Source organism: Cantharellus anzutake (genome assembly GCF_015039405.1).
Source record: "Cantharellus anzutake strain C23 chromosome Unknown EI90scaffold_3, whole genome shotgun sequence".
NCBI classification, from domain to species: Eukaryota; Fungi; Basidiomycota; class Agaricomycetes; order Cantharellales; family Hydnaceae; genus Cantharellus; species Cantharellus anzutake.
The window spans coordinates 141,508-154,375 of record NW_024066953.1 but is presented as its reverse complement, the minus strand read 5'-3'; the positions used below and the strand labels follow the sequence as shown (position 1 = coordinate 154,375).

Here is a 12,868-nt window from a genome sequence, read left to right as displayed (position 1 = left end):
CTGGTTACAGTCATTCACCCCTCAATGAGACACACCCCCCAATGATAAATCACCACATAATTTCCGAGCCCCCCCACCCTTTGTGATGAGATTTGGCATGTATATAAGTCGTTGCTAGATCTACTTATGTACCGAGTTTGATGTCAAGTGGGCAAGAAGTAAAGGAAAAAATCAAGGAAACATAGGGAACTTGGGTGTGAGGAGTTGCCGTGCTTGCAACTTAACCACTCCAGTTTCATTGCTCTCTTTATCTTACCAATAGCTAGCCAGACAGCTAGTGAGCAAAAGGCCAGTGTTACACATGCCAGTATTTGTTTGTTTTGATGAGACACGGAACCTAAGTCGGAAGCATGTTTTCATCTGTTACCCAAACAATCTGTAAGTTAAATCACCATTCCCACATCCCCCAACCCCAATATTGCTTTGCTTGCTTCTTTTGACAAATGGTCTGGCATGCCAACTCTTTGGAGTGCCATAGGCAGCTTGCAGCTGAGGCAGCAGAGGTGCACATGCAGAACACCATCATTTCATATAGATCTCAGGTCCTGGACACAACACAAAATCACAAAAAAGCTCCCAGCACCAGGGAACATGCTTCTAATTGTGATGTTTCCTATTCTACATTTATGTGGAGGCTGAGTGGTGGGAAAAGTCGGCTTGAGGCCTCAATAAACCGGTCATGGCTGAATCAGATTGAGAGTGACACCCTGGTGGAATTCCTTCTCCTTATGTCTGACTGTGGATTCCCTGCTACCCATGATCGTTCGAAGGAATATGCCTTGGAAGTTGCCCAGATACGCCACCCAAACCTTACTGGGCTTGGTAAAAATTGGGTTGACAGCTTTTTAGTATGCAACAAAAACTGACTTGATGCCAAGTGGAGTTCCAACCTTGAAAGTATTCAGGGTGGTGCTGTAAATCCTGCAGCTGTGCGACACTGGTTCCAGCTGTTACAAGCTCAGTATGACCATTTCAAATTTAGACGTTGTTGTGGGGACAACTCCGTGTACCGCAAAAAGTTGGATTCTGCGGAATTTGGTCACCAACAGGCAGTACATATCCGCTGACGCTCCCGATACTCATTACATCACTATCCAACACTCCATACACTCACTCCATATTTTTCCTCATTTTCCCCATCGTTCCCGACAACCCCAAGCAAAATTCCCACGCCCAACCATGCCGCCAATTTCACCCCCTCTCCAGACCTCCATACCCACACTCACAACCCAGCCGTTTTTCTACCCGATAGTGATGCTCTACCACCCTTCTTCACCCCCGGAGCATTTCCCAGAATGGCAATCCCATACCCGGATGGTTCAGCATGGAGTAGAGTCTCACGTGGTCTTGACAGCACCTGTCAACGGCCACATCTCAAGAACTACTGCACCAAATGGGACGAATAAGGGCTCGTTGGAAAGCTGGAGACGAGGAGATTTCTGACGGGAGGATAGGTGGGCGCTGTGGCGAACTGTTGCGGAGTTAATTTTCACAATTCCCATTTCGGACCCGTTGTCACATTTTCCCCATTCATTCATATTTCTTTTATTGTTTCTTTGTTCCCAATTGGATATTCATCATTTACGGTTGCCTAACGGCCCATTTACATTCCCCCATGCCATTTATTCCATTTCAAACATATATAAACTAGATAACAACTTGTACATAACAAGTTAGTATTGAATAGACCCGTGAAGGGACAAGCAGAAGTTGCATCCAAGTGGCAAAGACGCCATCCACGACCCTAACGCCCCCTCTGAGCTAGTTGCTCACGTCTAAGACCCCTCACATCATAATACTCAGCCTTGACGTCCAAGAGAGACGTAGGTGAGTGTTTGTTTGAGGTTTTTGCAGACTCAGTAGCGCCCACGGACCAAGACCCGGCCTCACGAACCACACCCGTGCACACTACCACCCTCCCCCTTCTCTCTGTCTTGAGTCTAGGCGATAGACCCGTTACAACGTGAGGATATCTATGCAATGGATGAAAGCGGCTTCCCATTTGGGACAGGACAAAAGGCCAAAGTCATTGCATGCAAGATGACAAAAATAGCACACATTCAACATGATGGGAACCACGAGAATGTGAGCATGATTGTAACTGTCTGTGCAGATGGCACTTCAGTGCCTCCAGTTGTCATCTTTAAAGGGCAGAATGTGAACTCCAAATGGTTGAAGGACAATCCTTTGGAGGCTGCATGAGTTTCTTATCCATAATATCACTGCACATGCTTATACTTCCACTTTCTACTAGGGTCACTGTTTCAGAGAAAGGGTGGACGGACAATGAGATTGGCCTTGATTGGCTTCAAACTCTTAATGCTGCTACACAGGGAAAAGCTGCTGGCCACCCCTGTCTTCTCATTATCCTGCACATACAACTCATGTCCTTCAAGGACTCAATGTCCTCATATTCTCCCTCTTGAAGTGGAGCTTCTCTAAACAACATGATGCATTCAACTTGCAGAATTACCCCAAAAAACTGAACAAGTCATCATTCTTATCAGTCTTTGGCCACACATGGATGGAGGCTGTGAACTCAACTCACATTATCACCAGTTTCTGAGTGACTGGTGTCTACCCTGTTAATCCATCCATCATCCACCCTGAACAACTTGCTCCAAGCATTGAACATTCCACCCAGGGAGACCTTCCCCTCCCTGTGACCTCTCCTGTTAAGCGCATTATGCACTTTCATGGTCAGCTGATGGCCCATGTGTACTAGCGTGATGATACCCCCTCACTGATGAATGACTCGCAGGATGTTCAGATGTACCTAGGGGGTCATGATGGAACATACAGCGAAGTGGATAATAATGAGTGTGATGGACTGATCATTAATCCCTTATTGTTTGCTGTGTCTCAGACAACACATGTCCACATGCCACCGCAACCTTCTGGCTCAGATGATGCGACAGTCAATGCTTGTTGTCAAACTCCTACCTTCCCTCCTTCCTACTCTCAGGCAAAGAAGCGCGCTGTTGATGACCTGGAACATATCATGTCATTCTCCTCATCCTCAAATTCTATCATGTCTTCCTCACCTCTTTGTTCAACCTTTAAACTACCCAAACGCACATATGGGCACCTCAGTGATCTTCCTCCTATCAATTGGGATCTGATACATGATCACAATTCAGAGCACAAGACTCACCCTGAATTGATGAAGGAGATCGACAAAATGCGACATGAGTTTTGGAAGGCAAAGACACTGGTAGAAAGAGCCGTTAATGTGGTGGATGCAGCAAATGCCCAGTTGGCATTGGGAAGAATGTATGTGTCTAAATCACAGACACAACTTCTAGCACAGGAGGAATTGGAAAAGTCAACAGAGAAAGAAGAAGGTGGACGTATCAAGGGAACGTTCAGCCACGTTGTGACACATGAAGGGTTTTTGAGGGATCAAGCTGAGCGCACTCAATGGAGGCTGGATGAGGCCAAGCTGGAGAAGCTGAAGGAGGAGGCCAAGGAGGGATGGAGAAAGTTCAATGAGACACAGAAAGCAGAGGTGGTGAAATGGAAAGAGGAAAAAGCGCACTTAGTTGTGCTCAAACAAAGAGTGCCAGCAAAGCCAGCGGAAATCCGAATGAGGGGTTGGATGGCTCAGAATTATCCACAGCTCCAGCAGAACAAGCCCCCTGCAATGCTGGAGGTGCCAGGGTGTGCTGAACAAGTGACTGATGGGGTCAGTGGGGGTCCAACATGAGCATGCAAATGCACTGTCACACTCTGTCACAGGATACCACTGAGGGGTGATGTCATATCCTGGAATCCCGACCCCATGCACTCCCACCACATCACACCTTCCTAACAACTTCACCATCCCCTACACCATGCCTCCCCACTCCTCAAGTCACCTTCCCTCCTGACTGTCTCAGCTCCAGTCTGGTTGCGGCACACCAAACCTTGGCCACTCCCATCCCGGAAGCTCGGTCCTGAGTCGGAACATTCAGAGACTCCGGATTTGCTCCGATACCCCGATGGACCTCCGACATCCCGTGACACACCCTTAAACCATTTCTCCACCCATTTCATTTATTTGAGTCACCCAACATCCTTCGGATATGCAACTCCGCTTTTGGAGTTACCCGCATCCTTCGGTGATCTCACTCACGTCATCACTTATTAGTCACCCTCCATTCTTAGCACAACTATCTTCTTCTTGCCATTCAGTCGGCTAACCCCCCTTACCCATTTCTCGTTCCCATTCATTTTCCGGCCTCTTACTCCGCCCTCTATGGTCCGACACCTTGGTTCCCCATTAAAGATATCGTTCGGGACCTTTCGGTACCTCTTGGTATCATTCGGCACCTTTTGGTGCGTCCCATTGTTATTTGGACTTTGACTAAGTCCTTTCCACTCCCCTTTATAAAATACCCGTAGATTAGAACCTGTAGTTCCTCAGTTCTAATCTCGACTAAAATGCTACCCAAAGTCCCTCTGAGTGAATCCCGTTCCCGTTCTACAAGATACCTCAGACATAAGAAATACGAGGACTAACTGAGACGTAACAGAGGCACAGTGCTCCCTCTGAGTCGCTGAGGCCGCATCCTTCTTAGAGCCTCTTGTACCATCCAGCAGACTCGGGCTTCCTGGAGAAGCTTCGGACCACTACTGGAGCTCTCGGATCCCCTGCTAGATGAGCCCCGCCTGCATTCGGACTCACATGTTAGAGATGGGCGGATTCAGACGACTCCAGAGTGGAATCGGAGACTTAGCGTGTGTCAGGGACGCATCCGGGGTGGAGGGGGCCCGGCTGTAGTGCCTGGCAGAGGGACCCTCTCGGGGGATGAAGTGGGTGCGCTGTCAGGGCATGCCGCCGCCGCCGCCGCCACCTCCTTTCCTTTCGTCTCATCGTCTCATTCTCTCTTCTTTCCCTCTTCTCTTTTTCTATCTTTATACAGACGACCTCTCTCTTTCTTTCCTACACTTGTAGCATGGACGCGCCCGACGCTGAGCACCCCGTAGGGGCACCGCCACGCCAGACGTGCCGCGCACTCCTACTTGTATTTCCCCTCCAACACTCGGGATCGACCACAGAGCCACCCGTGGTAACCCGGCTTTGTCCGAAGGTGACGTGGCACTTCCACGTGACCCATTCACACATGTATATAAACTAAGCCGAAGCAGGACCGAAGAAGTAACCTTCTTCTCATTTCCCGCTTCAGGTAAGTACCCTAGTTTAGTCTAGCTTCCCACCCTAATAACAATACATTTCCCGCTTCAGCCTAAGAAGCCACACAGGGATGTAAGCCCGAGTGAGGGCTGCCCACTATACGGTCTTACCGCCCCGCCGCCGTCTGGGCCGCTAGCGCCAAGCGCTACGCCACAACCTCTGCCTCCCTCGAGCCATCCCTGACACGCACGTACTGATGGGCCCGATCTGGGACTGTAGTCCCTGGCCACTTGGACTGAAGTGGAAAACGTGAATTGTTATTAAAAGGAAGAACTACACTACTTACCTGAAGTGGAAAACGTGAGAAGAAGGTTACTTCTTCAGTTCCCACTTCAGGTACATTTATGTACATGCAGCTTGGGTCACACAGGTGTGCCCTGACAGCGTGGAGGGACCTTGGCCTCAGCGACTCAAGCGGAGCGCTGTGCCATTGCTGTTTGTCCATTTGGTCCTTAATTTCACAGTAGGTGAGCAGGAAGTCTCTAGGGGGCATTTCAGGTCGATTTCGGACTGAGCCCAAAACGAGTATGTACAGGTGCCGATATATATAATGGAGGGGGCAAAAGCACAAGGAGACAAAGGGGATCCGAATCGGAACGAAGACGTCCAAACGGGAACAAAGGGTAGACAGAAGCGGAGTGGTACCGAAGGTCATAAGGCAGGACATGTGATACGTCCGAAAGGAGGTAGGGAGGGTGAGGCCCTGTCAGGGCACACCCACCTGACCCGGGTCCACCCGGACCCACCCGGCCACACCACACCCGCTCCCTGCTGTCCAACCCTCTCCCTCCTCCTTCCTCTGTCTCTCCTCCCCTTTTCCTTTCTCTCTTTCTTCCCCTTTTCTTTATCTCATTCCTCTCATCTTCCTTTTCTTGTTTATTTCCTTCTATCTACACGGACCACCTTCCTTTGTATCAATGTACTATTGACCCATCCGGCCCACACACCCTGGACGGCTCCCCGCTGTGCCCAACACACGCGCATGCAGCGGACGCTCTCGGGATCCCCCACGGGGATACCCGGATGCCTGCGGCTGCCTCCGAGGGTGATGTGGCACTCGTCATGTGACTCAAGCCGCATGTACATAAATGTACCTGAAGTGGGAACCGAAGAAGTAACCTTCTTCTCACATTCTCCACTTCAGGTAAGTAGTATAGTTTTCCCTTTTAATAACAATAACACATTCTCCACTTCAGTCTAAGTGGCCAGGGACTGCTGTCCCTCCCCGGACCCGCCAGCACATGCGCCCGGTTTGCACCCCGTGAGGGCCCTTCTGCCGGGCGATACATCCGGACCCCCTCTACCCCGGACGCGTCCCTGACAGGCCCAGAGGGGCAGGAGGATGAAGAGAAGTGGGGATGTGTCAGGGGACGTCTCATGGGTCCCCGTGACCCCCCCCCATGGCCCACAGCCTAAAGGGACACAGCCCTGTCCAGGGCACACTGCTGTGGGTAAGAAGGTGAATAGATAAAAGGCAAGTAGTGTACAACTTGCCTGCTGTGGGTAAGAAGGTGAGAAGGAAGCTAACTTCTCACCTTCCCACAGTGGCCCAATATAATCGAAAACTTCCGGAGATATCCGGAAGTCACATGAGGCCCGAGACCCGGGGCCTGGCGCATCCGGCCGCATGGAGCGTCCGGCACAGGGTACGCGTGGGAGGTGCAACGGCCAGGTGTGCATGCAGATGCGGGTGCGAGTGCAGGTGGAGTGCAGGTGTGGGCTAGGTCAGGGTGTATGCCCTGACAGGATGATGACTAACTGGCTAGAATGGGAAGAAGCAGCAGTCCAAATAGGGATGAGGGGAAAACGCGAGAGATACATTACAAGCAGCGAGAGTGCCGAAGATGATCCACAAAGCTCGGAGGTTGTGGAGCTTACGGAGCTTACGGAGCTTACGGAGGCGGGGTTGAAAGTCCGAGGAATATTGGCAATGGTGTTTACGTAGTATGAGGTCACCAATGCAATGGACTAAGACCGAGGTGGAGTCAAAGTCCGAGGTAGGGACTATGACGGAGGCTCGGAGCAAAGGTACGATCGGTGCCCAAGTATGAAGTATGGGACAGCGGTGGAAGGTCGTAACTTGGCGGGAGGTCAGCGGGAGAGTACCAGAGGAGAGAGGGAGGAGAAAGGGAAGAAGGAAGGAGTGGCGGGAAGGAGAGTTGTCAGGTCCGAGGGTGAGTATCGGAGCAGATGGGAGAAGCGTAGGAGGATGACGGGAGGGTGGAGGTGTTGTGAGGGAGGAGCAGAGGTGTAGGAGGAGTAGTAGTAGGAGGGTGGCGAGAGGGGCGGTGTTTGGTCCGAGGTGAGTATCAGAGTGGACGGAGATAGGGGAGGAGAGGGAAGGAGGAGTAGAGGTGGCATGGGAGGTAGAAGGAGGTGTGTTGCCAGGACCGAAGGTGAGTATCGGAACGGGCGGCGGTAGGGTAGGACTCCGGAGGTGGGGAAGGAGGAGGTCCGGAAGTCGGGTCGGGATCGGGTATGCACGGATATGACATCACGCATTTACCCCTATGATCCGGGTTTTTGACAGGTGAAAGCACCCATTTCACACTCACTCCCGTACTCACTTCATGACAGGACTCCACTCAAAATATTGCCAGCCACTGATTCATATTTATGTTCTTCATGTTATTCAAATTTATCAATTTTTTTCATGGAACTTCGTTACACTGAGGCCTGGATTAGTGAGATCCACACCATTGGGGGGTGAATGACTGTATCACTCCAGTGCAAAAAAGTGAAATACAGTTAAGATTGCCACTGTAGTAAAAGGCAGCAATTAGGGAGAGATATATTAAGTAATATTTCAACAGGAGAGCTGGTTAACACTCCAGATTTCAAAGTGTAAACACAAAACAGTTATTTTGCTACTGTTAAAACAAACAATAAAAATAAACAAGGCCAAGGGACACTTCAGACACAATCTAAACTCATTAACTGAGTAGAATCTTTGAAAATTCACCAAGTAGAAGATTTATTTCAGGTTAAAATCCAAATTTAACAATCCTACACAGAATTACACCCAGATAAATTGAGAAATTACACTAGAGGAACAGCTCCACCGGGCTTTGTTTATCTGTAAGTCATTTCTCAGAAATTTTAGACTAACCCATAAAATAGAATTAGCCAAAACACTTGGATTGGTACTATAATTACAACAGATCTACTCACCTGGAGCGAGACTTGACATCAGTGTGTGCCCAAGAGTACTTGGTCAATCTCGACTCCCTCCATCACTTCCTTTGCAAGGAAATGCACCATGCTCAGATCCGTTACCAGGGCCTGGCAGACTCCTGTCAGAGCCCTGCTCCAGCTTTCGAGGTAGGAACATTGGTCTATGTAAAGGCCAAGTATTTCTGCTCCACCCGACCTTCCAAGAAGCTCTCCAAGAAAAACCTCGGCCCTTTTGAGATCATCGCCCATGTTGGAACCCACTCCCTCACTCTCCAACTGCCAGAAAACATGCGAGCCATCCACCTGGTGTTCCATGTCTTGCAGATTGAACCCTCCATCCTGAACGTCATTCCAAACTGCCACCAACCACCTCTGCCTCCAATAGAAATCGAAGGCGAAATGGAGTTTGAGATCAAGGAGATACTCGACTCCAAGATCAACTGACATAGATGCAACAAGTTGCTCTACCTGGTCAAGTGGTTAGGTTATGAAGGGACTGACAAGGAGACACAATGGCTCCTTGCTGGCGAACTTGATCACACCTCTGACCTTGTCGAAGCTTTCCACTCTCGGTATCCAGATAAGCCTGGACCTGAAGCTCCTTAGGAACATTGACTCCCCTTCCATCTCTCCTTTCTCTCCACTCCTCATTCCATTTTTATTTTTCTGTAAGTACAGCTCCCCTCACCTTGCTAATTCTGGGCCTTCAAGGGTTCAGGCCTAAGAAGGGGATACTGTCATATCCATCCACAGCCATCGTCCCTCCAACCCCCTCAATGGTCACCACCCCCTCAATCCAATATATTACCTATGCCTCCCTAAGTACGGATTCCTGGACAGCTCCGATGTCCGCTAGCGCACTCCTGCCTCCACTGGGCAATTCACTTGCTTGCCCTGCAAGTCTACCAATGGGCCTATCCCTCCTTTCCATTTCTGGGTTATAGCCTGCCATTCTGCTAACCCTGTAACCCGACTCATCAGTAATATTTAGTCAGCTAACTTGTAACTCCATTAGCTCCGCTCCACTTGGCCCCACCATTCATGGGCCCTGTTATAAAAATGGGGCCTAATTGGCCCATTTCTATAGCGTTCAGGTGCAGGAGAGGGCCGTGACATCGAAAGAGTGTTACACCGACCGCAAAGTCGTTAAACTAGGAACCTAAGAAACACATGAAACCTAAACGAAACGAGGGGTGACTGCCAGTACTGGGAGAGAGGCTAGCCAGGCAAACAAGTCCCCAACCTGCCGACCCTGCGCCAGCAGGGCCACCCTCACTGTACCCAAGTGAGCTGCTAGGGCCCCGTTCGCCAAACGGGGCGGTAGAAGCCTAGGAAAACCTCCCAGCAGTCTAAGCCACCCAAAACACCCCCCTCCCTAAGAAACAACGAAAACAAATGCGCACATATAACCGAAAAATCTAAACTTAAATCTAAAAAAAAAAAAAAAAAAAAAAAAAAAAGAAGAGAAAACTTACGGCCATACCCCCAAAACTGTACAGCAGACGAAAGGGCAAACGACCCACCAAATGACACCACGTGCCCCAAAGACCACTTAAGTAGCAGCGCAACCACGAGAACCACCGACCCTGTAAGCCCCAATGCCGCCCGGACTTCAGCACCCTAACCACACCGCCCCCCCCATAACCAGTGCGGGTAATAAACGTAACCGAGGAAACTCCACCTCGGACACCCCAACCCCCCCTAGAAAAGAACGCAGAATGGCCCTACCTGGCTTCGGTAGCGGAGCCCCCGCCAAACCCGCTATCAGAGTCCCCGCGACCCAAACCCCCCCTACAACCCTGGGCATAAACATGGACAGTAGCGGCCTGACAGAGGAAGTCCAGCCATCCCAACTCCGGGTCTCAGAGAAAGAATTCTCAGCCACACCCGAGCCCCAACAAACCGCGAAGCGAAGATCACCCCAGCATCCGGCCCTTTTGACATGCCCGACGACACCGAAGTCAGCTACAATGCCCGCCCACTCCCAGCCAACTTCGACTATAAGGTCCTTGGTATGCACAGCCCACACCTCCGCCTGAACGTAACCGATGAAGCCTGCGAAGCTTGGAACCAAGCCAACGAACACGCAGTTATCATTATCCCTCTCTACATGGCGTTCTCCCTCACGAAAATGCAAGAGGCAAAAGACCACGCCTCCACCTTCATTAAAAGAGCGTTCCCAGACTCAGCAGAAACACTTAGCACCATACCGGCTGCCAATGCGATTGACGCCCAGGGAGACGACCCCCTCCCCTGGGGTATCATGATCAATGGCTTGACACTCTGCGATGCTGCAACGCTCCTCTACCACCAATTCTGGCTCTCCAAAGCATTCAGCTTTGTGGCGCACCCAGCCTCCGAGTTCACCTCCGACTGGATTGGAAACTGGGCGTTCGCAGCCACGGCCAGAGACCGCACGGCTGTCCAAACATGCCTAAAAACCACCCTGAACCGCCCTCCTCGAAAATTGGGAAATACCTTGTCGAAAATGTCCCCGACAACTACGAACGTCTAACAATAATCGACTCAGCACGAGTAAGACCTCTGACAGTCACCACCCACAGCACCACTGCAACCCACTGGACGTTCCTAGTCAAGTCCCCACACCCCGAAGACATTGTGAAGCACAGCCACTGGATTGAAGCAGCAGAAGCCACAGTCTGGTACCACCCAGCCATCGCGAAAGGAGCCAAAAGGAACCCCCCCAAGCCATGTAGATGCTGCAAAGGCCACGACCACTCGACACTCCAGTGCCCACTCACGGAACTCCCCTTCTGGAAAGAGATCACCAACACAGACATTTCCCTGGCCACCGAGCTAAGCGGCCACCAGAGCATGGCGAGAGAAGAAACCCACACACACCACAGAGGTAGGGGGATGGGATGCGGAAACTACAGAGGCGGACCAGCAAGGCTTAGGGGCCCACGCGGCAGACACCCTTCCGGCACAAGAGGTAGATACATCATGTAATCCCCCACCCTAGCAAAAAACCGCAACATCCCAATACATAACTAACAACCCCAATACCGCAACAACCTAGTCAAGTTTCCAAACTGACTACAACACCCAATGAACACACACACACTAATAAATACACAGAACCGGCCCCTCTAAGTGCACAAAAGGTGCACCTGGCGGGGAGAGTGGCGCACCCGGAGCCACCTGATAGTGCTGGTCGGCATATCAGCACAAAACCACGAGGCCCCCCTTCACTCATGCAAGGAGGTGAAGAGGCCGCAAAGACAATCCTGCCTCACCCCCGTGCCTCGGCCACGGTGGGCACAGGGATGAGTATAAAGCGAACTGTGGTGCCCAATATAAACAAAGAAACACCCGAAATCCCCCCCAGAAGTGACCAAACACCCCATGACACAATACCCAGAAAAAACAGATGCCCACTCCGCCTCAGGGGTGGTAGAGACCCAACACAGAAAACAGGACAGATAAAAATAGGTGCCCTTAACATCAAAGGCACCAACAGCCAAAATACCAAGCACAAATGGAACCTAGTCATGAACAAGATGAAAAAAGAGAAACTAGCCATCCTTTGCCTGTCAGAAACGCACACAGATGAGCCCCAAAAAAACTACCTAAATGAGAGATACAAACAAACCCACCAAATAATACACTCCTACAACCCCACTCACGAGCGGGCGGTGTGGCAATAATACTAAACAAAGACTTCATCAAAAACGAACCAACCCTCACTGAGAACCTAGTACCAGGCCGCGCAGCACTTCTAAACTTAGAATGGTCACCAGAAAACCAAATAAATATCCTAGCAATCTACGCACCTAACATGACCTCCTCTGGCCAAGAGAATGCGGATTTCTGGAGCGAACTGAAACACCTCACAACACGCGTAAGAATTGACATACTACTAGGCGACTTCAACATGGTAGAGGATGCACTGGACCGACTCCCCCAACGCCCCGATGCAGCAGTAGCAACCGAAGCCTTCCAGAACCTCATCAGCTACCACCAACTTACCGACGGCTGGAGGAAAGCCAACCCAACCCCGGCCCAGAACTTCACTTTCGGCCACACAACAGGAACGCACATGTCTAGAATCGACAGAATCTATGTATCAGATGATATGTACAATAATGCCTTCACATGGAACATCATGAACCCCGAAATCCCCACAGCCGACCACCAACTAATCCTGGCGAGCCTATACAACTCCAACACCCCAGCAATTGGACGCGGCCGCTGGGCAATGCCCAAATTCCTCCTAAGCGACAAAATCTTCCTAGTAGAAGTCGAGAAACTAGGCAACGAAGCCCTAGCTCACCTAGATAACCACCACGAAACCAATACCCAACAGACCTTCCTCACATTCAGCAAATCGCTAACCACCCTAGCGAAAAAACTAGAAAAAATAAAAGCTGGAAAAATGAACTCAACAATCAGAAAACTAACGCAAAGAAGAGACAAAATCACAACCAACCTGTCCCCCCAAAACCAAGTCAAACTACTAGTGGACCAAAAGCGCATCCAAGCGCTAACAGAAAGAAT

At 50.4% G+C, this 12,868-nt stretch overlaps 2 protein-coding genes across 2 annotated transcripts; both read left to right on the top strand.

Moving 5' to 3' along the window:
- Positions 1-2,746: 2,746 nt before the first annotated feature.
- Positions 2,747-3,706, top strand: EI90DRAFT_3115781 (uncharacterized protein; the record flags this gene model as incomplete). Its single annotated transcript, XM_039062822.1, has 1 exon — positions 2,747-3,706. The coding sequence occupies one exon, from the start codon at positions 2,747-2,749 to the stop codon at positions 3,704-3,706; it is 960 nt and encodes a 319-aa protein (XP_038922613.1).
- Positions 3,707-9,872: 6,166 nt separating this feature from the next.
- EI90DRAFT_3285177 (uncharacterized protein) lies at positions 9,873-11,150 on the top strand. Its single transcript, XM_039066953.1, has 2 exons — positions 9,873-9,938; positions 9,999-11,150. Exon 2 carries the CDS (start codon positions 10,293-10,295, stop codon positions 10,863-10,865), a length of 573 nt encoding a protein of 190 aa, XP_038922612.1. The 5' UTR covers positions 9,873-9,938; positions 9,999-10,292; the 3' UTR covers positions 10,866-11,150.
- The last annotated feature ends 1,718 nt before the right edge of the window (positions 11,151-12,868 follow it).

What these genes read in the sequence shown, in the direction of transcription:
- EI90DRAFT_3285177 (XM_039066953.1), top strand. Translation starts at nt 10,293, where the DNA reads ATGCCCGACGACACCGAAGTCAGCTACAATGCCCGCCCACTCCCAGCC.